Source organism: Lithobates pipiens, unplaced genomic scaffold (assembly GCF_037356315.1).
Source record: "Lithobates pipiens isolate NorthernLeopardFrog02 unplaced genomic scaffold, aLitPip1_a1.2 Scaffold_16, whole genome shotgun sequence".
Lineage (NCBI taxonomy): Eukaryota > Metazoa > Chordata > Amphibia > Anura > Ranidae > Lithobates > Lithobates pipiens.
This window is the reverse complement of record NW_027507748.1, coordinates 86,116,003-86,142,465: the sequence shown is the minus strand read 5'-3', so window position 1 is coordinate 86,142,465 and position 26,463 is coordinate 86,116,003. Positions and strand designations below refer to the sequence as shown.

The 26,463-nt window shown below is 39.3% G+C and overlaps 1 protein-coding gene across 20 annotated transcripts in view; it reads right to left on the bottom strand.

Moving 5' to 3' along the window:
• The window catches only part of ROBO2 (roundabout guidance receptor 2), a 1,315,320-nt gene that overhangs the window by 174,296 nt on the left and 1,114,561 nt on the right, over positions 1 to 26,463 (bottom strand). For all 20 annotated transcript variants that reach the window (XM_077480077.1, XM_077480086.1, XM_077480092.1 and 17 more), the window contains exons 3-5: positions 9,343 to 9,500; positions 5,877 to 5,997; positions 1,032 to 1,170 (exon numbers count right to left, since the gene is read on the bottom strand). In XM_077480077.1, the coding sequence (XP_077336203.1) occupies positions 1,032 to 1,170; positions 5,877 to 5,997; positions 9,343 to 9,500 (418 nt within the window). The remainder of the gene's footprint in view (positions 1 to 1,031; positions 1,171 to 5,876; positions 5,998 to 9,342; positions 9,501 to 26,463) is intronic.

The window sequence follows — 26,463 nt, the reverse complement described above, 5'->3', positions numbered from 1 at the left end:
CTACCTGTTACTACGGGCTCGTCTTCTACTATTTATTATTAACACATGAGCACTGTAGTTCAACTGAGGGGATCCTTTTGCTGCTTCTCTTTCTCACAGTCTAAGCTCTACTATACAAGTGCTGAACGAGGCTAATACCAAGCTGTATTTAGGTACTGACAATACTTGCACTTAAATATTACATTTAAAAGCAAAGTAGGTGCCGGTCCAAGCATCTGGGTGAATCCCAATCATATTGTCTTGATCTTTCCTGAGCGACATCAGCTGATGTTCAATTTTAGCCAGTTGTCGGCTTGAAACTGGTCACAGGAGAGCAGAATCAAGTGCACTCCTGTGATCTACAGGAGAAGTATAGCTAAAATAGCTTTGGCTATACATCCCCTTTAATAATGTATTGATGAATGCAGAGCTGTATTAATTTGTGCCTTATTCTTGTCTGGAGTTCAGCTTTACGAGGCAGGAAGCCACTCACCCACCAACCTTAGAAGTAACATTTAATTATTATATACAATTAGTAAACCTGTTCTGATCATTATCATCTGATAAGACAATGATAGAAGTGATTGTGTATTCCTCCCTCCCCTATTCTCCATGACATAAACTTGAATGGTCAGCAGAACAAGAGTTCATGTTTATGAAAGGACCTATTACCTGCTTAGATCTATGGCCAATCAAAGGTTGGCTACTGATCGTCAGATATTTCTCCCTGAGAATAAAGGTAAGACATCTGCACATTCACAAAGCTGTCATACTGGCACCTCTTGGCCGGCATATTGCATGCCCAGTGATAATCTTGTTTCCATTTCTCGACAGAATAATGATGCCCCTGTGGGAACACTAACCTCCTAATTATGGTGGAATCTGACCTAATTCTTATGGGGTTTTCTAGTATTATGCATGTGGAAATACTATTGGGTGGATTAAGTTTAGGGTGGACTTTATCTTATAGTCTATCATTTTTAGTTTGTCCATTGTGCTTAATATTAAGAATCAATTTAAAATGATGTAACAAACTGTTCTTGAAAACTCACCTTCCCCTTGGCAAATCAGCATCATCCTTTTTCCACCGGACAGTTGGCTGTGGATCACCGAGGACTGAACACCGAAACTCTACAGTCTCATCTTCCAAAACAACTTGGTTAACTGGCTTTCTGACAAACGTTGGTCGTTCTAACAAAAATAAAGAAAGCAGAGAAGAAATGTTTTTAACATCTACAGTATATAGAATGTCAATTGCTGCCAATTACTATATATGTGAAAGATAATTTGTCACTTTGTCCTAAATTCCAAAACAGGCCATTTCTCTTAAAAGAAGAACCCCACTCATTGGTTGATAATCACATTTACCATGCTCCACCACCGGTCCTTTGCTCCATCAGAGCCATCTACATATAACTGGTGTTTTAGGAATGAGTGATCATGTAAACTCCTAACATGGTGCAGTGTATAGGACTGAGTAGCCAGTCCTGAGGAGTGAACACTGTCACATTGAACACTGTCAAATGAAGAAGAGGAGAACAACAATAACCTTGTAAACTCTAATACTGTTCAACATGATGCTCACATAGGGTTTGGCCTGCCCCACCAAATATGTTAAAGTGGAGCTAGATTTAAGTAGTCGCATCACCCAAACAGCCTCCCCTCTGTCAGTGCGCTAAGAAGGAAATCACTCAATTTTAAAAATGCATGAGAACATGTCAATGTGCACTGTAAAATGTGTACTTGTGTACTTTGAAGGGCATATTAAACTGTGTTTTTGTGGATTAATGTAATTCAATGTGCATTACAATGTGCCCTTTCATACACTTTCAATAAAAATAGAAACGTGTTAAAGCAAGTGTGAACTCATCCGAAATACTGTACAGAAATGTTTTATGGACAGCTGGTGACGTTTTTGTGGCTGTGTGCTTCCTCTGGGAGCCCTGTTGTCCTATATTGGTTATGCATGAATGCAATTCTGCCTGTTCATAGACCCTGAAGACACCACCAGTGTAAACCAGAAATGAGAAACAGGAGTGGGTAGTACATGTCTCTGGTGATTTCAAAGTCCTCAGAGGGTTACTGTAAACTTAAAAGAACAGGTTGTGCCTAGGCACTATAACCTGTGAAGGTTTACTCTGCTGCTTCCACTTAGGAGTTACATGTCAAACAAGCAATGTCTGGCAATGTCTTTGTTACAATAAAACAGTGCTCACCAACCTTTTGGACCTCATGGACCACTAAACTCATAATTTTGAATCCTGCAGACCACTAACATGAATTTTAAATACCCACTGCTGCCTTATACACACACTACTCTGTCTCTCTGCCCCCTTCTGCCCCCCTTCCTCACTCTGCGTCACAACTGCTGCCTTATACACACAATGTTCCGGGTCTTTGCCCCCCTCTGCCACCCCTCACTCTGCATCACATTGCTGCTTTAAGCACACAATGCTTCAGCTCTCTGCCCCCCCTCATCATTACACTGCTGCCTTACACATGGTATCAATGCACACAAACAGTATTAACTGTCAGCGCTCATTGAGAACATCACTGGAAACAACATTGGGCAGTATACATCTGCCACAATGTTGATTTGTGGCAAACCCCTGGGGACCACCAAAATGTTCTTGTGGACCATCAGTGGTCCACAGATCACTGGTTGGTGGCCGCTGCATTAAATTATGCTAATGCATCGCTGTTAGCCAACTTTTAGATGTTAAGTATGGGTCTACTTTAAATTTTACAATGTTGGTAAATAGGTTAATAAATACTAGATAATAAATAAGAGATAATTGAACTAGTAGCCATTCATGTTCTATTGTGCAAAGAATACACACCTTGGTAACTGCATTTCCTGTTAAGCAAATAAGGTGTTGTGATATAAGCTAAAACTGATACTCTCATTAGCAGACTTGTATCAAAAATATCAGCCAAGTTACCATTATTAATAGACTTCAGTGGACCTTTGGGGTCAAACATTTACATGCATAAAAATACCAGGGAGCGATTACTATGATGGTGTTATCACAGCCAGTACAGCATTGTTTTCCTTGATGTAGTCTTCTGTCCATCTTCTCCAAGGGAGGTCTTCCAATGAAGAGTAAGAGCATAAGTGGCTCGGAACAGGACTCAAAGTCTAAATCAGTAAATCATGACCACTAGGCTGTGAATTATGTCTGGCTGCAACATTATGGTGTAAATTACTTCCACAAAGTAGGACAAAATATGTGGATAACAAACAATAATTTTGGCAATCTGTAGTTGTTGACTAGTTGGAAAGTTTAAATGCATAATTATTTTATAACTCTAGTATGAATTTTATAACTCCAGCCATGTGTGCTATACAGCAAAACTATACTAACTATACTGAACCAATTGAATATCTGATACGTATGAAATTTTAAGAACTGGCTGTGGAAGGATTGTCCATATGTTTCTAGCAATATACCCAGAGACAGGGAAAAATAGAGTCTTGGAATAATGTATACCATCTTTCTGTTGTCTGAAGGATTACTTCATTTTTCTCCAGCTCTTTTATCTGTATCGATTTTTCTAAGTCTGTCAAGAACATTTTGACTAGTGTTTGAAGTAACACTACTTAATGGTGAATGCCACTGACACTTCTTCAGCCCTGCATGTCATGGGGTTATATATGTTGTTTATTATCTAGGTACTTTAACAAGGACTTTAGAGGCAAAGCTCTTTGAACATCGAGCCTTGCTAAACATACACATAATACATATAATAATTGATAGTAAAGGTAATTGGTAGTTACAGTATATCATAGAACTTATAAAGGCACTAAAATATATCACAAAATTAATATAATTAACTGAAAATAACAAGGATAATTAACCAAAAAGTCCCCAGGATGAAGCATTGATTGAGCATTGTTAGATACTGTTAAACAGATTGAGAGAATCAGCCAAATGCAGATAACACATACATTGGCTTATTTAATAACATATTAATATGTAATTTTCACCTAATTATAGTGTGTTGCTGTTAACAAAGCATTCATTTTGTACTTTATTATCATATACATATACAAGGGCAGCCATATTTGTATATCACATAAAAAAAATGTTACATGGTGAGTCCACTGAAAAGTAATATTTTAGTTATAGCTTAGGCCTGGTAGACTAAACCAGCTACTGGATTCATACAGTATACTGCATGCTTTGAATACTCAACAACAAGATACCCTCACCATAAATGTCAGCACTGTTGCAGTCCATATGAGAGTTTTGGGATGGGTGCCCAAGAGATGAAAAGGAATTTAATTTTTGGCTTATTTAACTCTCTAACCTCTATCAAAAACTGAAGTATTCAGTTGAACTGACCGTTCAAATTCACATCAAAACCGATGGTAGTGTAAACTTTATTAATCAGAGTGTGTACCTATTGAAAATATATCACAGGTACTCTTTAAGAGTTACATTTAAAGTGTATCTAAAGCCCAAAAAAAATTTAGTTTTGGATAGAGTGGGTGGAGATTAGAGCCTTTGTCCGGTTTTTATTACTCTCTGTGTCCCTGTTAAGGAGATTTACCCTCTCAATTTGTTCTGGTAGCCAATATCAGGAGAGTAAAACTTATAGAAATACACAATTTTTTGTTGTCACCACATAGGGAAGTTATTTCCTCTGGCTTCCTGTTGTTTATGCTTAAAGGCCAAATGTACATTTATTATGAGCTGCGTAACATGCGACCACAATAAACTTTAACACACCTGTGGTATAACCCACATTCTTATATTAGAAAAAAGGCCCTTGTGCGGTTTTAGGCACAGCATGTTGGGGTGTGTTGGCAGCCAATTCAATTACAACTGGCTGCCATAACAACATACACATTAACATGTAATATAACACACTTAATATGTATGTGTTACCACAAAACAAGTATGTAAATGGAGCAAATGTTTCATATGGATAAGAAAAATCGACTTATTATTATTGCTTTTTGTGCTGCTTTACTGAATAAGTCCTGTTCATTCTCAGTGTTATCTACAGCACTGGTTCTCAACCTCAGTCCTCAGGTTCCCCCAAAAGGCCATGTTTTCAGGTTTTCCTTTATCATGCACAGGTGCTTTAAATCAAAGTCAATGGCTTGTCATTTTGGACAGCTGTTTTATCTAATGCCCTGTACACACGACCGGTTTTCCCATCTGAATAAACTCTGAAGGTTTTGCTGACGCAGTTCCCACGGAATTTTGCTGAAACTGTCATGTGTACACATGATCACACCAATGTCCGACTGTCAAGAACACGGGGACGTACAACACGTACGGTGGGACTATAAAAAGGAAGTTCAACAGCCAGTAGCCAATAGCTTCTGTCTCGTACTTGCTTCAGAGCATGCGTCGTTTTTGGTCTGTCGGAACAGCATACAGATGAGCGTTTTTCCCAATAGGAATTGGTTCCATTGGAAATATTTAGAACTTGTTCTATTTATAGGTCTGTCAGAATTTTTGGAAAAAAAAGTTTGATGAGGCATACACATGATCGGAATATACGATGAGAAGCTTCTGTCAGACTTTTTTCTGTCAGAAAGTCCGCTCGTATGTACGCGGCATAAGAGAAATTCCCAAAACTTGGCCTGTTGGGGGTACTTGAGGACTGAGGTTGAGAACCACTGATCTACAGTAAGTGAATTTGCCATCACTGTGACTGATAGAAATATTTGTGTGTATCCAGAAGGCTGTGAGCAACCCGTTTGTTGTTGCCAACCATGTTTATTGCATTTCTGACACCTCTGCTTGCCACTGAAGATACTTCTCAGCAAATATCACAGAGTTTCAGTGATTAGCCTAGAACAGTAGCATGTAATTATGTGTGCTTTAACAGTAAAAAATAAAAATGTATCTAAATGTAAAGAAAAAGGGAAAATAGCTTACCAAACACTGTCAGCTCTGCTGGGTCACTGTCTCTTTCTCCAACCATATTAGTTCCAACACAAGTGTACATTCCTGCATCACTTTTCCTTGTATTCGAAAGCATCAGTTTTCCACCACGAATCTTGAATGAGAATGAAAAAGAAAGGATACTGCTTTAAATATGTTCATTAGAGCTTAGATTCACTTCTACAGGTCTCCTAGGCCACCACCAATCCCAATGAAGCAGTAAAGGCATGTTGGATTTTTGGGTATAATTTATCATTGTGAGTACTATAAAGTCGACCTAGCATCAGAAACTTTTTGTCACGTTAAGTGCATGCATGCTAGTCATGTGTAATTACAGCGATCAGCCATAACAATGACCACCAACAGGCTGTCAGGTGGATAACATTGATTATATAGTTACAATGGCATCTGAAAGTGGGTGGGATATATTAGGCAGACATGTTGAAGTTGATGTGTTGGAAGCCCAAAAAAATGGGCATTACAGTTTGTTGTGTATGGGGTTGTGCAGCCACAGACCAGTCAGGGTGCCCATGCTGACCAATGTCCACAGCCAAAAACCCCTACAATGGGCACATGAGCATCAGAACTGAACAATGGAAGTAGGTGGCCTGGTCTTATGAATTACATTTTCTTTTACATCATGTGACTGGGTGCGTGTGCATTGCTTACCAGGGGAAGAGTTGGCACCATGATGCAGTATGCGAATAAGGCAAGCGTGATGCTTTGGGCAGTGTTCTGCTGGGAAAGGGGTCCTGCCATTCGTGTGGATATAACTTTGACACATACCACCTACCTAAACATTGTTGCTGGCCAAGTCCTGCCATTCGTGTGGATGTAACTTTGACACATACCACCTACTTAAACATTGTTGCTGGCCAAGTTTACCCCTTCATGGAAACGGCATTCCCCGATGGCCTATTTTAGTAGAATAAAGCAGCCTGCCACAATGCAAAAATGGATCGACAGGGGTTTGATGAACACAACAACCAATCTAAGGTGTTGTCTTGGCCTTCAAATTCTCCATATCTCAATTCAATTGAGCATTTGTGGGATATGCTGGAAAAACAAGTCTGATCCACTTCACAACTTACAGGACTTTGATCTACTAAAACTTAAGAGTACAAAATCTGGTGCAGCTCTACATAGAAACAAAAAAGCTTCCACGTCTTTTTTGTCAAAGCTTAATTGAACAAGCTAAAGATAGAAACTGATTATCTACATATGCACAGCTGCACTAGATTTTGTTCTTTCCAGTTTTGGTAACTCAACCCCTAAGAATCTGCTACTGAAGGCTTGTTGCCAGATACCACAGCATACCTTCAGAGGTCTAGTGGTATCCATACTTCATTGGGTCACGGCTTTAATACCTCTCACAGGATTCAAAGCTCTACCTCTGACAATGCCTGCATCTGCTATTCTGCCCATAAATATGGAGTAATTTTTGGGATTATCCAAGGTCACTATCTACTATCTAGACTGAGATGCTAGTTTGGAGATGACACAGTCATGTAAATCCTGATGCCTGCACCATTCTGAGCTATGTTCACACATCCAATACACACGTAAGCCCCCCACTAAACACTTTTAAAAGCTGACATGCTACAAAGTTACAATGTGCAGTTCAGGTGATCACTGGGTGAGGGGAGACATATAAAATGCTCTCTTCTGCCTGCAGAAGAAGATATCATCTCAGCCTAGGCTTTTAAATGATGAAAGGTATCAATAATAACATGTGCATTGTAACATATCAGGAAATTATATGTGCAGACTTGAGAGCTACTAAAAGGTTCACTTTTACAGATACCCGGTAACATCCTCAGAGATGGTAGTTGTCTATAAGAAAGAAGAAGGCTACGAACCTAGAAGGTTGAAAGGGAATCTATAATATTTTCTGTATGTTTTCTTTTTTAAAGTGAATGTAAACCCACTCATCATTTCTAAATTACTTCCATAGTGCTGATCTATAAGGAATTATATGCATGTATGCAGGAGGCAAATAGAAATAGAAATATCTCCCCTTTAGCTGTTTTGAGCCCTGCAATACTCTGAATTCTGTGGGCAGGTCTGTTGTCCAGGGCTCAGTGGGTGAAGTCGTGATGTCAGTAGACTTCCTGCCCACCTCTACACTTCTGCTGGTCTCGTGGATTATGTCCCATTATCACTAACATCCAGTCAAAACCCAGGAAAGTCACCACATGACTTCAGCATGCCCAATCAAACTGGGATGTGGAGCATCCAATCCTGGTAGAGCTGGAGAAGAAAAGGGGGGGGGGGGGGGGTGAAGTACATAGAATGCCTCTCTCACACTTGTGCATGAGATAAGGAAATCCCCTGTCACTCACAGCAAGGGAGAAGAAATGGACACCTATTTCACCTATCTCTGTAGGTCTGTTTTTATCTTACAGAAGAAAGATAATAGGATTGCTCAGAGCTGGATTAACTCTTTGTGGCAAGACTGGGCACAGATGACACAACATCATCTGCTGAAACAGATATGAGTCCTAATTTAAAAAAAAAGGTTTTGGGTTTACATCGACTTTAAGTTCAGGGATAAAACATAAAACTTTGAAAAACAATTTTATTTTTATTTTTCAAATATAATTATGAAATACTGCACATTGTTATTTAATAGTTGCTATTTGCATCTAGCTAGTAATGTCAAGGTTGCTAATTCAGGTTTTCTACTTGAATAGCCTGGAGTGTGAATAGACTTGAATAAAGTAAAAATTGTATTCCAGTAATACCAGTAATGAAATAACGTATATGAAACATTTGTATATTAAGTATATTTGTATATTAAGGTGAAAGAAATTCACAATGATAGAGCAGTGGGGTGCAGAATTCACTTAAAGAAACATTTCTTTTGTTCAGAATATGCTGAAGCTGAACGCCAGGCACAAAACTTTTATTTAGATAAAAATGCAGTTTGTGTGCAACAAACATCTTTACAAATCGAATAGCAGTGGCATCATTACTGGGCTGTACTTAGCCTGTGCAGAGAGCAGAGCTGTGGAAGGGGAAAAACAGATCAACCAAAAACAGTCCACCTGCAGAAAACTACAGGAGGGGGCGGAGATAAGACCAGTCACCATGCACAAGTGGAGAGAGCAGCACGGACCGGTCTTTATTGCAGGAAGCTCCTACACAGAGGCACATTTTTATACTGGATTACTGCACAGGTATGGAATATTTACACAAAGCACAAGAAAGAATACAGATGCTTCTTGTACTTAGACAATGTTTGCCTGTCCTGGAGTTCAGCATTAAGCTCCTAAAATAGATCTGTAATTGATTATTACAGGTCTCAGCAAATTCTTTGAAATATGGGCTACATTTATATCATATATAAAAGTATGTATAGGAGAAGATTCCTAGTTGGGCCAGCAGTGTGTGTGTATAGTTTATATATATATATATATATATATATATATATATTTTATAGAGTAGCCAAGATACTTACGCTAATCCTCTCGTCTCTGTCATCTATCCGAACTTTGTCCTTCTTCCAGTATATGGTTGGCTCAGGATGTCCTCTAGGTGGCTGACACTCCAAAATGGCGGGCTCCCCAGCTGCCACTACCACATCTGTAGGATTTAGTCGAAAGTCATCTCGAAGCACTGTTATGACAAAGAAAGGTTTACACAACATCAGAATGGGCACTGCAACACTACAAGTAAGGTATATTAAACAACAACAAAAAAAAGAGTTATTTACTATGATAGAAAATCTTTCCAAAGTGAGGGCAAACCCACTTTTGAACAGTTGTTACTGTAACAGAGGTCCACATAGGGCAATTTTCTTTTCCAGTGATAACTTAAAATGTTTGATCTCCCAACAGTCTCCCACACCCTACCACAATTTCTTGGTGATGACAGTGACTTCGGAACAGGTTAGCCAAGCACAATCCCACCCTTGCTCAAGATGATCAGGAGGAATAGTTTCTGTGCTAAACACTATTGATATTTTATGTTAGCTGACATCTGGCCTAACACAGTCATACCAGCGCTGTCATGGTCTCTGGCATTGTCATAAAAATATACAGTATATGCACATTTACAGTATCAATGAAAACACAAAAAGACTAGAGTAGAGTGTTGGTGCTCAGACTGTAGCATGTATTGCAAGTCCATAACAATCATAAGCTGGTAACTCGATTGCCTCTCCATTAGAAAACGTTATTATTGCACTACAGCAATGGTAAAATCCATAAGATGGTAACGTATTTCGGCCAATGTTATGAGGAAGGCTTTTATGCTTTTATGTATTTTGCCACTGCTGTAGTGCAATAATAACATTTACTAATAAAGAAGCTATCGTGTTGCTGGCTCATAATATATATATATATATATATATATATATATATATATATATATATATATATATATATATATATATATAGTATGTTAGAGAGTGGAAGGGGAAAGAAAGATAGACAGAGAAAATTGATCCTTCTTACTTTTCTCGGGAGATCTGAGAGTATAAATGGACACCAACACTGTGGAAAAAAACTGGTGAGGGGTCCGGTTCCCTTTTAGAATAGGGAATATTGTTAAATTAAAACAAATGAAAAAAAAAAGAAGATTGTAAATGTCCCACTGCACAAAATTATTTGCAGATCCTAAACTGTCAGACTGATTACTTACAGAGTAGTAAAGTTACAGAGTACTTTACTTATCTCTTGTGGTCTCCTTTAAAAAAATAGCTGGGTTTATATTTGCTAGGTGAACTGCGGATTAGATTTACAATCATCTGCAGACTGAATCTAACGCTCCTTAATTATGCCACAGAACTGGCATACAGTAAAACTCTGCAAACAGTTGCTTCTCCACTTGTTCCAATTTCTCCAGCTCAGCCTAGACATGGCCAAGAATGCCGAAAGCAATACATAAATCAGCACTTCATTTGAAAATAAATTAGGTAACATATGCTAGCTTCTTATGTAAATTACATGTTTTAAAAGAGGGATTAGGACCCTCTAGCTGGCTATATCTCTCCAGAATGATACCCACTTCACCGCTACCACTATAAGTGCATTCCGCTTTGCAAAATAATTGGCAAGCAGTTTTGTGAAAGGCAATGAGGAAATAAGGTGTTGCGACGGTATAAAAGCAGACCATGCACAACAAATAGTCATAAAATGATACATAAATAAATGCATGATAAGGAAGCTCTTCAAACTTGCAATAGCAGATTGCAGATGGCACAAGTGACGGCTGTGTTGTAGCAGAGGGTAAGTGTGGATTGGTTTCGTGTCTAAAGCTGACTCTTTGATTTGGTGTCAAAAGTTACTTAGATCCATAACCAAAAAATCTCCAGCCTTCTGTGGTGTTTTCATCTTTAGTTAAGCGTCTTTCAGTTAAACAAATTTGTGGAAGAGAAATAGCTGAGTGCTCAAGAGTGTTTCTGCCAGTACCCTCCATGAGCCCAAGTCATAACCTTCATTGTACATCTGGTCTCATGTCAAGCCAAATGGGCAGCTGAAGCTGTCACCCCATTCAAGGATAAAAATGCAAAGTCCTTCTCCCCAGCATACACGCTACACATCCTTCAATCAAATTAACCACAGCTTATAATTACCGAGCCTGATAATTAAGGGAAGCAGTACAGTCTAATTGATAGGCAACTGCACTCAAAAGAGATATTTGAGTTTTGGATGGGCAGTAGTGACTTGAATCACCTGCCCTGTTTTTATACTGTATCTCTCAGGCCTTTCTTTGGCAAGATATTCCTGGAATACCAAATAGACGTAATAACTGGCACTCTGTTCATCTTACTACTGTTCACGTAACTAGCAGCAAGGCAAAATTAAAAATCAACTTTGGGTGGAGCTGACATTACAAAATGGGATATTGTTTAAAAATCAGGGACTACTAGAATTATTACATATAAGCAACTTAACGTGAACTTCCAACTCTTTTTAACTTGAAGCGTAACTCCACTTTTGTTGAGGAAAAAAAAAAAACATTGCCCTTTATGATCTATGTACATTACAAGGATTTTAACAAACTTTGCTGCAGATTCCTACTTTTTGTTATTCTGAAGAAATCCCTGTGTGTTTCTCTGTATCTATGTGGGAAAGTGAATCGATTGGTTTCATAATTATCAATCAGTTGTGTACCTGCAGGGCTCTAATGAGGAAAGCTGCTGCGTCTGCAGCCCTTTAGATGTGGTTTTCTACTGGAAGTATCTCACCAAATTCAATTTTTGTTGCAGGGGATACCTAAAATCTGACTTGTATCTTAATGCAGACTTTTGGGAAAATTTGTGAGCCAATCAAACAAGCAGGAAATTATGTTTCTGGTGGGCGAGGTGTACACATTCTGTTTACAGAATACCTCCAGGTAGCCATATTGCATTGTATCTTTAGAAAACTGCCACAATTGTATATACTATATTATTTTTTCTTTGTTTTTTTTATCCCCACAAAAGTTGAGTTACCCTTTAAATCTTGGTCTTTACCCCCTGGCATAATCACAGATTTTTTTTTTTACATTTTGTTTTTTTAAGGTACCTTTTTTGAAGTTGCTATTCATGTGCATCTGTATTTCTCACTTAGGTGAGAATGACCTAGCCCCCAGCTGCCTGTAGCCTTCAGGGATATTCATGTGATGCATTCCAAGTGGCATTAAAGGAGAAGTACAGCCACAGCTTCTTTAGCTGTACTTTTCCTGTGGATCACAGAACTGCAGTTCATTCTGTACTGAAGCCCACTGTTAGCTGACGTCACAGAGCCAGTCCAGGCTTGGGAAAGAATGCGGCCATATGGTTGGGATTCGCCCACAAGCCTGGACCAGCACATGGGTCAGCCTCTCAGCAAGCCACTGGGAGCCTCGGCCGGAAGCGCCCGCCCCCTCTACAGCCCAGAGCTCCAATGATCACGGGGGGGGGGAGGGGAGCAGAGAGCTGGTGACTGATAGTCATCAGCTCTCTGATCAGGGTGCTCTGAGTAGTGATCAGTGGTATTTTGTCACTCAGTTTTCAGTCTTAGAGCTGGCAGAGGACAGATGCAGCATCGGACCAATGCTGTATCCACCTAGTTAAGTATGATGATTCCCATAAAAATGCCATAATTCTTTTTTTAAAGTCTCCAGCAATCTAGAGCTCATATGCATGCTCAGCGGCACATCATCAGGTATCAGGTCATGCATCCCAGGAGCCTTTAGGAAAGTCTACAGCTTATGCACATGTGTAAGGGTGTCAGGGGGACGGCTGCAAATATCAGGAAGTGACAGCTGGCTCCCACATCCATTTTTTATATCTTTTATTGTCCCCTTAGTTCTTTGAAGAAGAACGCCAGGAATCGTTTTAAAATTATAATTGAAAATTTACACTGGACTAGCTTGGTTAGCTGCATGAGCATGGAAGTCTCAAAATCAGCATAGTGGTTCATATCAAATTCTGAAAAGCCCTTTCCTGTTCTGGCAATGGTTAAGGGACTTTCCCACTGGTACATTGATCACTTATAGAGTCACTAAGTCAGCACATCCACCATAAAATCTCATAAAATTAGTGAATGCCTTGTATTCACTGAAAAAGTTATTTTAACACCCCTGGAACAGTTGGGAGTAGGTTTAATAATTACACAACTGCATGAATGTTTGTCTTTTATATGAGTCCAGAGTTCGGGTTTTAACCCCCCTGACGGTATTCCCGAGTCTGACTCGGGGTGGATTTTTTATACCAAAAGCGGTATCCCCGAGTCAGACTCGGGACAGCGTCGCTGGATCCAGGAGGAGGTTTCCTTACCTTCTCCTTTGAATCCAGCGATGTCTCCCCGCTGTACGAGCGAGCCGTGTCTCGCTCGATCTATCACATCGGCGATCTCCGTGCCCTGCGAGCGTTGCGACGCACGGGCACGGAGATCGGCGCCAAATTCAAAAAGTGAAATAAACAGTATACATACAGTATAATGTAATCTTACAGATTACATTGCTGTATGTAAATATTTCACATCCCCTTTGTCCCTAGTGCTCTGCCCAGTGTCCTGCATGCAGTTTTATATTGTAAAAACTGTTCTTTATGCCTGGAAACTGGAGATTGTCCATAGCAACCAAAACTGTCACTGTACATCAAAAATGATTTTAGACCAGCTAGAAAACAGCGATAATAAATTAGAATGACTCGCAGAATTGAGCGATAGCGATTTGTGGGGAGATCCGTCATCAAATACTGAAAAGTAATGACAGTGACAATTCTGCAACTCGGCAAATTTCAGTGTTTTTGATTAGATTACATTATTGAATAATTTTTATTATTGTTATATTATTATTTGGTACAATTATTTATAATTATTTATTATATTATAATTTATGATTTAATTTTTCAAACTTTATAATACCCGGGATGTCTGCTAGACTCTGGTTTGGACAGATTTAAGAGAGTTATTCCTAAGAATTGCAGGACTACAATATAAAACGCCAAATTTTCATGCAAAATAATGGTACCGCTTTTAGCACCTAAAATCCGAAATAATGGTACCGCCAGGGAGGTTAAGACACAATGGGGGGTTATTTATGAAATGCAAATCCACTTTGCACTGCAAGTACAAACTACAAGTACAAAGTGCACTTGGAAGTGCAGTCACTGTAAATCTGAGGGGTAGATCTGAAATTAAGGGAAGCTCTGCTGATTTTATTTTCCAATCATGTGCAAGCTAAAATGCTGTTTTTTATTTTCCTTGCATGTCCCCCTCGGATCTACAGCGACTGCACTTCCAAGTGCACTTTTAGTGCAATTTCAAGTGCACATTGCACTTGTAGTTTGCACTTGTAGTGCAAAGTGGATTTGCCTTTAGCAAATAACCTCCACTGGGGTTGATTCATTAAAGGCATATAAACTGTGCACTTTTGCAAGTGCAGCTGATCCAGAGCTTAGTAAATGAGATAAAGTGGTTGATTAACTAAAGGCAGATAGACTGTGCAAAAGCTTCACTTTGCAAAGAATAACCAATCAGATGCAAGGACAAAAAAAAACCTGAATTTTTGCTTCCACATGATTGGATGATGGAAATCAGCAGAGTTTCTTCTCATTTACCAATCTCTGGAGCAACTGTTCTTGCAGAGTGCAACTGCACTTTGCAAAGTGCACAGTCTATTTGCCTTTAGTAAATCAACCCCAAAGCTTCGCTTTACAAAGAATACCTAATCACACGCAAATCTGGAGCAACTGCACTTGAAAAATTGCACAGCCTATTGCCTTTAGTAAATCTCTCCCAATGCTTCCTAGTGTTCCAAAAGTCATTCTGAGAAAACATAGATTATTGTGCCAATAAATACGATTATTCCCTCAATGATTGCAGAAATATTCTGGAATATTTTCATGGGCTGAGGTGAATATTTGTGAGGTAAATATGTGTCTAAAGCAAGAAATGTTTAAATAAACTGTCCCAAGCACCTGTCACAGTAAACGAATCATTGCTTCCAGCAAAGCAACTGCTTGCAAACACCTGCCAGACTAGGCCGGAATCCAGGCCTTGGCTGCGTCGTATCATTTAGCAAGAGATCGTACACAACACATTAATATGCTGATTTGTTTTTGTTTTTATCCCCTAAATGGTTTTAAGTATGTATCCATTATCGAACAATATTTGGTATAAGAGTTACTCATTTTCTATTTTTTATTTATTTTTTGCTTTCTGACGAACGGCCATTGCAGCCATCACAAAAATATATCTCTATAGGATTTACATTTACATGATGATTACAAATAACCATCTGTCTGCTCCTAGTTTTTCAATCTGGTCTGCGTCCCACGAGCCCCTCTTTTATGGTCAAAACAGCGAAGCTAGAAAGGGAAGAAAAAAAAAAGCGCTGTCCTGTCAAGAGGCGAAGAATAATTGCGTATGCCTCCCAAAAGATCCTGGCTTTTTTTCCACAACACAAAGAATTGCTGAGATTTGTAAAACCTGGAATATTTTTAGATGTCAGAAGGTAAACAAAATGACACTCGCCATACTGACTATGCAGAAGCATTACTGGCTTCCAGATGGCTTAGAGTAAGGAGAAATAAAATCCTGTCAGGATTGAAGTGCACCTGTCATGTCCATGAGGGAGGCAGCCATCGTGCCCCATAGTTACTAAGGCTACCAATAAGTCCATTGAGTTAAACCTGTTCTGTCTAAAGAAAATTGTAATAATGTCGGTCTGGGCAAAGGCAAATTAAAATGTCAATAAGGAATTTGCTAATATATCCACAATGTGGGGAAAAAAATTCTTCTAAAACCAGTGAATAGAATTTGTGTTAAAATATCTTAAATATTAAATTGATTTAACTATTAATACTTGTTTCTTTCTTTTATATTACTATGTAAATTATATAATTTATATAATTGATCATTTTATTATATACCTGTAATTATATACTATTCATTAATATATAATTTATTAAATAATAGAATAAAAGAACTTAAGTCCTCCAGTCCCAGCTTTGCCATTATGGTGTCTGGACAGATATTCCCAAGGGGTCTGTGCATGCCCAGGATATTTGCACGTGCGCAAGGACAGGGACGTTTTTGGAATTCCATGCACTAGATAAAAGATTTAAAAAAAAATGTAAAATGTTTTTTAAAAATGAAAAGTGAGGAAAAGAGGAAAAAGCAGGGACATTAGGTTTAGGGTGAAGGCCCACTTCAATTATTAATATAAAAATCTTAAATGGTAAAATATATTAAAATGAATGCAAAAAATATTAAAACAAAAAAATATTGAAAAAAAAATCCTTGAATAGAACTTTGGCTTCTGGTTAAAAAGTAACTGCAGCACTTAAAGGGTAACTCCACTTGTGTAGATAAAAAATAGCAAATAAAAGAAAATAATATAGCATATACAATTGTGTCACAAGTCATATTGTAATTAAATGTTATTAAAAATGACCTTTCCTTTTCACTCTGCAGCTCTGTCGTTTTCTGTGAAAGGCAATGCAATATGCAATGCAGAATGTGTACAGAACGCATTAGGAAGAAAAGCTCTGCCTCTATCAAGATGACCTCCATAGTGTTAGACAAGGCATGGTGGGTCAGTAATGAGGGAAAGGTAATTTGCATGAAAATCAAAGGCAATACCGGTGACTAAACCTTTGCGCGCTTCTTGCCTTTTTTGAACACTGCTTCCAGAGTTCAGTTCTTCTTTATCCGCTTGCTGACCACCAGCAGTACATTTACTGCAGGCAGCTCCCCCAAACACCATGATGTACCTGTACATCACAGTCACGTTCCTGGTTTAGAGGCACGTGTGCGTGCACCCCTGTTGATCTGTGCTGTGACTGGACACAGCACGAGTTTGTCAACAAGTTACAGCCAATACTTTTGGCTGGATTTCTCCCTGCCTTCGGTTACCATTTAGAACTGAAAGCAAGGAGAGACCTAGACAGATCTGTACGTAAAAGTAGCACACATACACCTTCATACACTTGTTAGGCACACAGTTAACCCCCTGATTGCCCTCCTGATCACTCCGGTTAATCGCCCAGTGTCATTAGTACAGTTTCTGTGTACAGTATTATCACTGAATGCTATTGACACTGTATTATTGTCACTAGCAATATCAGTTAGTGTCCCTCCCAGCCAGTGTCAGTTAGCACTAGATTGTCTGCCACACTAGTCGCAGCATAAGCCACTGATCACCCCCATTACTAGTATAGTGTCTGTATGGATCTTGATCACGATCAGAACTATACTAGTGTCCCCAATAGTATAGTGTCCTCAAAAATGCAGTTTGGTTGTTAAAAAAGACATGTAGCAGAATAAATGTTGGCCTAAATGTATGAATAAATTCAATTTTAATAGATATGTTTTATAACAGAAGGCGGAATATACAATTTATTAAAAATTTAGGGTATTTATTTGTTTATATATATAAAAAAAAAAAGCAGCGGTGATCAAATATCACCATAAGAAATCTCTATTTGAGTGAAAACAATGACATAAATTTCATTTTCATACATTATGGCATGACCGTGTAATTGCCAGTTAAAATAGCGCAGTGCTGAATAGCAAAAAATGCCCTGGTCAGGAAGGGGTTAAAACCTTCCAGAGGTCAAGTGGTTAATAACAATATAAGCCACTTCTAGTGGATTAGGTGGAATATAGTATAATATAGTATAGTATACTTCCATCCATGTCAACTAGCCCTAAAATCAAGGGATCCCCCTGTTTTTATTTCTCTCCCAAGTTGATATAGAGGGGGTTATTTACGAAAGGCAAATCCACTATGCACTACAAGTGCAAACTACAAGTGCAAAGTGCACTTGAAATTGCACTGGAAGTAAAGTCGCTGTAGAGCCGAGAGGGACATGCAAGGGAAATAAAAAAAAATGCATTTTAGCTTGCACATGATTGGATGATGAAATCAGCAGAGCTTCCCTTCATTTTAGATCGACCCCTCAGATCTACAGCAACTTTACTTCCAAGTGCACTTTCAGTGCAAGTTCAAGTGCACTTTGCACTTGTAGTTTGCACTTGTGCAAAGTGGATTTGCCTTTCGTAAATAAACCCCATAGCATCTCTATTTCAAGAGTAGGGTACTTATGAATTGCTCAATGTAAACAGTTTTGGTTGGAGACAAACTTTAACCCCTATGACCGCCTAACACATGTGCTGCAGCAAAAGGGTGGACTTTAATGCCCACACGCTGCACATATGGATCACTGGACTGCTAATATTTCTGTGATGAAAGTACACTCACTGCGTTTTCCTATTACAGAGACCGAGCTGAGAAAGCTCTTGTCATCCGCTATGATTGGGAGCCAGATAAATGGTGTTCACATGATTGGCTGATCTTTCCCACACCCGCATTCAGAACTTCCAAACAGCTCACCCTGGCGACGCCAGGGTGAGCTGTTTGGGGTTATTGATTTGGGTAACTATACAAAACTAAGGAAAACAATGAAATGTATACAGTATATCCATTCAGTTGAATCTGACTCTCGGCAATCCTATGGGTCAGCTCTGTGGGCACCATTTCTGATACCCTGAAGAGCCTTATTCCATAAGATTTTGTTGTTACATTTTTGACAAGGTAAATTACCAGACCTTTCCTCAACCCCCCCAATTGCCCAGCTTGGGATTGGCATGTAGAACGTGATAACACAATGAGAATTTGTACACACATACTAGGGCCAAATTAGACAAGAGCCAATTAACCTACCAGCATGTCTTGGGGGTGTGAGAGGAAACCAGGAGAAGGAAGTGTCACCGGCACACCAGGATCTCCAAAATTGGGTCCAAGATTTTAATCACAAAAAAATATACAGAAGTGACGTTTCGGAGCCACGCGGGACCTCTTCATCATGCATGTGACCATGTGCACGTGATGAAGGGGTCCTGCGTGGCTCTGAAACGTTGCTTCTATTTATTTTTTTGATACTATGTGATTCAAATTTTGGACCCAATTTTGGAGATCCTGGTGTGCTGGTGACACTGCCTTCTCATGATTGCAGTCGGTTCCAGCCATTGGCCAATTTAAGTTTGTGCAGGAACGTGTGCGTTGCGAGTATTGCATGGGAGGAAACCAGAGCACCCCCCACAAAAACACAGAGAGAACATGCAATACCCCCACACAAACATGGGGAGAACATGCAAACTTCATGCAGATAGTATCCTGGCCAAGATTTGAACTAAAGACAATGCTGCAAGCCATAAGTAATAACCACTAAGCCACAGTCCCGTCCAAGCTATGTTATAGATTAAATTATATTTGATTAACCTGCATTTGTACTAGAATGAAGGAAAAAGGAAGGTTCGTTAAAAAATAAAAAAAATAACACCATGTTATGTTGGTGCCCTTTGTTTTGTTAGGGAGCAAGATCACAGTGAAGATCTCTTTCTTATTCCGGTTATTCATTTTTGTCTGCCATTTCTGTGATGTACTTGCAGCTCCCTGAGCACTGTAAATATATTCCAGCCAATAGTTTAGTAAGATACTATTTCAAGACCTTGTCAAAACAGCATCGCTCAATAATTATGCCACGCAAGTCGTTAGAGGATGCAGCGATAATCATAACACCAGTTTAAAATTGCTTGTTTTCATTTTCAATCCTATTGTAAAAAATGGTAAAGAAAAGAAAATTCAATGGAAGCTTAATTATATAAGGATTACATGCATGCAGTGACTGTGAATGGCTGTGTTTCCATATGTGGAACTGTAATCAGTGATGTTCAAAATAGCAAAGATGACAATTTTTACATCACACACATTCATACATAGAACAAAGGAATTTTACAAATGATATCCTCAGTGTAAAATGTAGGCCGTGACCGGCATTTAACAACATGACAACACCACTTGTTAGCATTAAAGTTTAAGTAAACCCATTTATTAGAGTGATTCTAAACCTATTTTTTTTTCTTATGTAAAATAACAAAAATGTCATACCTACCTGCTCTGATCCTCCTCTTCACGGGTCCCCTGTCGATGCCTGGGTCCCTCCCCCTGTGGCTTACCCTCATAGCAAGCTGCTTACTATGGGGGTACTTGTGCATGCTCGCTCCTGAGCTCTGCTCTGCCTATTTATTGACACACAGAGCATGAATAAGCTCCGCCCCTGCTCCCTTCTCACTGGTTGTGATTATCATTGGCTCCTGCTACTGCCTCCCAGTCCAATGAAGAGTGAAACGGCTGGGAGAGTCAATGCTTTTGGATCAAGATTGGGCTGGGGGTGGGGGGTTGCTTGCAGAAAGTTTTTTTACCTTAATGCAGAGAATGCATTTGAATATGAGATGAGAATGCAACTTTTAAAAGTAATTGTGACTCTTTTTAAATCTGCAACTTTTATGCCTGGTGACCCTGCTCTGAAGGCCCTTGACAACGCTCTCCCCCTGTCTCCTAATTGTCTCTTATGTTGTCACTCTATCACATTCACTTCCAAAACACACATTGCTCAGGCACAGTCCACTGTTGAATGAAAGCCGCACTTCAAAATCCTCTCTTCCAAACATTTCTTATTGTCTGTCAATGATACAACTGCATCCATAGTGTCCCCACCCACAGGCCAACCTGATTGGATGTGAAGCTGAAAGGAAAGGTCAGAGTCTGGCATTACACCTAACACACTGGTATAGATAGATGTGATATGAAACATTTCGGGGTGGGGAAATATTTCAAACTCAGTTCGAGAAAGATTGAGTTTTTAGGGAGGGGTTTGACATCCACACTGATATGTAATTTAGTAGATTAGTGATGCACAAGGAGACTAAAGGGGTATTCTGTGGATCAACAATCTCTTTAAACAATCAACTGCGCTAGAACAAGTTCCTGAAGGAGTCCATTCCACATTTTCACAGCTCTTACTGAAAAGAAGCCTTTTCTGTACATAGTGGTTAAACCTCTTTTCATCCAAATGCAAAGAGTGCCCCTATGTCCTTTATAATGGACACCCAGTTCACTATAGGGACCAATTATGTACATGATGATCAACCCCCCCCCCCCCCCCCTCTCCCTTAAGCGCCTCTTTTTGTTGGATAATAAATTCAGTTCAGTTTATCTTTCCTCATAGCTTAGCTCCTCTCTGCTTCTTGTTTTTTACTAGCCTTCGGGTTTCTGGCACCTGCATCTTAACTGTGGGTAGCGGGCTGTGCAACATGCAGCTTCAAAACTAGGTACCTGCCCTCCTCCCCCCCCCCCCAAAAAAAATCCTGACAAATGTGGCAAAGGAAGGGGGACTTAAAGTGGAAATTCCCATTTTGGGTGAAGCTCCACTTTAATATATGCACCTTTATTTGCAATTTAATCTTGTACACACAACAGTTCATTTTATGTGATAATTTATTAATTACTACAAATTGTTTTAAAATGGTATATTTTTGGGATATTCAGTATTTATATTTGTAAGGACACACATTGAAAAAAAAAACACTTTTTTTTATTTTTTCTATCACTCATTATGATTTATTATGACTGAGTTCCGCATGACCACCGACCTAATGCTGAGTAAGTCCCCCTTTTGGCACTAAAACAGCCCTGACCCATTGAGGCACAGACTCCATTAGACCTCTGAAGGTGTACTATGATATTGGACACTAAGCCATTAGTAGCTGATTCTTTAAGTCCTATAAGTTGCGGGGATCAGACTTGTTTTTCCAGCACAATCCATAGATGTTTGATGAGTTTGAGATCTGAAGAATTTGGAGGACAAGTCAACACCTAAAAACTCATTGTCGTGTTGCTCAAACCATTGTAGAACCATTTTTTGCACTGTGGCAGGGCTCATTACCCTACTGAAAGAGGCCAGTGCCATCAGGGAATCCCTTTTTCATAAGGAAAAGGACAGGCAGCCTTCTAAGTGTCGTGGTTTAACAGGGATGTATTGCAAATAAAATAAATACTACTCATAAGTGTAGTTTATAATTAGGCATGCACAGTAGCTTTGGCAGTGTGTGGGATGGTCCTTAGCAGTGCAATCTGGGGGATCCATAGGGGATGTAGTCATCTGTCCAGTTGTTCCTAGTCCATGGAATGCACTTGCAGGGTGGGGATGACATAATTTTCTGGATGCAAAGTAGGGACGTCTCGGCATCGGTGAAGCATTTGCGGAGCATGCGCTCCTTCTTTTTTTATAAATTCTTTATTTTTTCAGATTTCACATTACATTTCGTTATATAACTACAACTTCTTTAATAGCTATATCTTATAATATTTCAATCTATACCTCAATTCCAAATCATCCTCCCCCATCCCTCACCCTTCCCTCCCACAAAAAAAAAAAATGCGCTCCTTCTTCAGGCCGTGATCAAAATTTTTAAACTGCACTTGAGAGTAGTTCTTTTTTTATTTGCACAGGAGGTGTGTGTCTTGGCCTCCCAAGAGCCCACTAGTCCACCTCCTGTTGATGCCTTGGGTATTCATTTGAATACTTCCTGTTTTGGGGTGCATCAATTCTGAATGATGTTGTATCTAGATGTGCACTCCTAGCTCCCTTTTCACCCACTAGAGCTTGAACCAATGTGTTTTTTGCCACCCCTCTATGCAGATGTTTTGTGATTCACATTTGGAGGATTAAGCCTTAAAGAAGTGGTAATGCCCACAAAACATGTTGGCAGATCCCATACAAGTCATGTGTCATGAGTCAAGCAATGTGTTCTCTACATATTTTTGGGCTTTAGGTGCCCTTTATGCCTCTTTTTTATGAACACTATATGGGCTTTAGGTGCCCTTTATGCCTCTTTTTATGAACACTAAATGTATTAATAAACGTTTCTTATTTTTATAATTATGATTGGTGTACATATATGTTTTATCGCAACCATCATGTCTACCATTTAAAAGCCCATCTTCTACAATACTTCTTTTTCTAATTTATGCCGGGCTTATGTCCCCTAGGTGTGGAGTGTTTGGAACATGGGTTTCCCTCTCTATTAGGCCCTCACTCTAACAAACTTTTAGACATTAGACTCTTCCACCTTTTGGTTTGGCATGCATTTGTATGTCTACATAAAGCTCTATGTCAGCTTTACATTTAGTTGTTTAGAGGGAGCTTTTCTAATACCGGTATGTATATAAGGAATAGTATATGACTATACCACACTGAAACAAATGTTGCCAGTGTATAAATAAAAGATGGTTATAACATTGGAATATGCTGCTAATTACGTCTACACACTAGAGGTCAGCTGAGGTCGTAATTATCCTTTGGCACCTGTACCACGGTCTGCTTATTACCCCACATCATCCAGAAACTGCCATTGTAGGTACAGTACACAATTACACTTTGAAAGATTACCAGGCTTAATGTTCTAATCTCATTTCCATAACATAAAGAAAGAAAAAATCCCCGGCTCCTTCCAGGATATAAATAGAAATTTAAGCCCAATGCTATCTACATGCATGATTTGGAAATGCTTGCATTGCAAATTTCGTCTCATTATATGGTGTGAAATTTATCATTATTATGGAAGGAGAAGTAGAAACCTTATGTAGGAGCTTTTTTGACAGATTTAGGACACATAACATTTTTCACACAAAGGGCATTTATTAATTTTAAAGCAGCAGACTACGTTCTGAGAAATGAATCGTGAGCGGCTTTCTGGGTATCTGTGGAATACAGCTGAAGACCTTGTTCACTTCTTGTCATCGTTGTATCATGGACGTCGTGCCCAAGAGATCATTCACCATATGTACCCTAAAGTCTTGCTTTTATGAACAGGTAAACTGGGATATGCCACTAATAAAGTATTAAAGTAAATCTGTCACATGAAAAGCGTTGTAGAACAAAATGAAATAATGCAGAAATCGAATTGACTGTTTTATTTTATTATTTAATGCTGTCATTGCTGGGTAATTGATGATGGAACTTTTTTTAAGGGGTTTGGTAAATTCTATGTGCAGTATTACCATGTCAGGGCCCATTTACACTGCTGCACTTTAACGCACACATTCCGATGAACCCAAATGCAGGTGTTGTGCTTTCTCATAATAGAGATAGTGCCTGTTCTCATCTTAGCACTTCAGTGCAAAACATTTTAACCACTTGAGCCCTGGAAGGTTTTACTCCGTTCTTGACCAGGGCATTTTTTGCTATTCAGCACTGTGCTATTTTAACTGGCAATTGTGTATATTATTTGGTTTGTGTGAAAGTTATAGTGTCTACAAACAATGGTATATGCATGGGAATTTACACAGCTATGACGCTAATGGCAGTGATCAGCGTGTGATAGGGTGACCCGTCCCCTTGAGGCATCATCGACTGGGGGCATGCTGGGTCATTAACATCATAAGGGGGTGGGGTGAACCAGCAACATTATCGAGGTGACCCCTCCCCTTAGTAATGTAAGAACTATTAGACGGCGGGAGCCTTTTTCGGGTGTGGATTTCCTGTTTTTTTCAGTCAGCAATGGTGTATATATCGTGATTGATGCTGGATTAACTTCAGGGGACTTTCTTTTTGTTTTTTAACAAAGGAAGCGTTAAAAACTGTCTCTATGTTTTTATTTATTTTTGGCACTTTTTTTGGTAAATGAGAAGGGGTACTATATGCCCCTACTCATTCACATAGGAGGGGGCGGGATCTTGGGGCCCCCTTGTTTAAGTGGGCTTCCAGAGTCTTATAAGCCCCCCGCCCGCAGACCACCACAACCACTGGCCAGAGTTGTGAGGAAGAGACCTGTGTTCACATCAACATGGGGACAAGGTGCTTTGGGGGACTGACCCCCCCAAAGTGCCCCCCAAGTTGAGGGCATGTGATCTGCTATAGTGCAGGAGGGGGGCGCTCGGAAGTAATTTTTAAAAAAAAGATGTCCATTTTTTTTTCTGCATTGGGGGGCCCATTGAAGTCAAAGGTAATGCATGAAACTGCATATCCTCAATGTGCATCCCAATGCACAGAGGAAGTGCACATGGACACATGACAATGATCCTGGCTAATGCTACAAAAAAGCACCTATATGTAAATGCATAGATCTAAACCAGCCATCAAAGGATCTAACATTGTCACTTTCAGGCTACAGTATATGTGTTTCAGCAGCCAAACCGTTTTCATGGACACATATACAAATTGTGGGGGAGGGGGCTCGTTATGAAGGCAATTAAAATGTATGAACTTGCATCATCAAATAAGGACAGACTCTGCAGGCCACATTCGGGGCAGCTCAGCTTGAAGTGGACTCTTTGCAAAGCACTGGTGGGTGTGAAATCATTTCTATCCATGTAAAATACATGGGGCTGATATTAGAAAGTGATTAGCAGGAATTCAGAACACATGCTGGGCACCTGATTAGACAACTCTATCCGTTTTTATTTTTCATTCATTTAATTACTCACATATGAATTATACAGGTTCTGAGACTAATTAAAGAGCAGTTGTGTGGGACTAAACAGTGAATGTTATCTAGCTACCACTGCACCTGTGCTAAAAAACATTCTCTCAATCACTCAACAAAGCTCCGGAGAACATATCAAAGAGTCAATGGGATTGTACTTGAGCTATGGAATGCCCACTTTGTCTTTTTCATGTAAGCTAATCTTATTCAAATATTTCAGTCAGGTTTGAATCAGATTGGTGGCTGTGATAAATTCAGGGTCCTGGCTTTTTATACCTGGCTGCCTGTATATGAAATCTAGAATATTTGTAACACACTGTATTCAACTCATCAATGGATCATGAGTGGACAGGATAAAATTCATATGGGGCACAACAGAGCTTTTTAAAAGTGGACCCAAATTTTGGAAACCACATATAGGATGTCAAAAAAGAGTGGCAGAGAACTTTGAGCTCAAAAAATTTGATTTTGTTTTTTGTTCAGCAAGGCAATATAAAACAGTCAAAACATGGTTTGATGGTATCACACTTTCTTCAGAGTTCAAATATTACATAAATTTAGAAGGACTAATGTTATTTTGCTCCTGGGCACTTCCCTACTTTTTCATAACTGAAACAATCAAGGTGATTTTGCTATTCTGAGTTCACTCACGTTTATGCAAGATCTGAGCCCCCAGATAGCAAGCAATTGTGCTGCAGGTTTGAAAATTACTTACTAAGCTATTGCTAGACTTGTCAGGCTTCACCAGTTTGTTGCACAATTGCAGCAAGTCCACATTGCATGACTCCAGATCAACTTTCTTTGGAAAGATTCTGCAAGTCTGCTGCATGCAA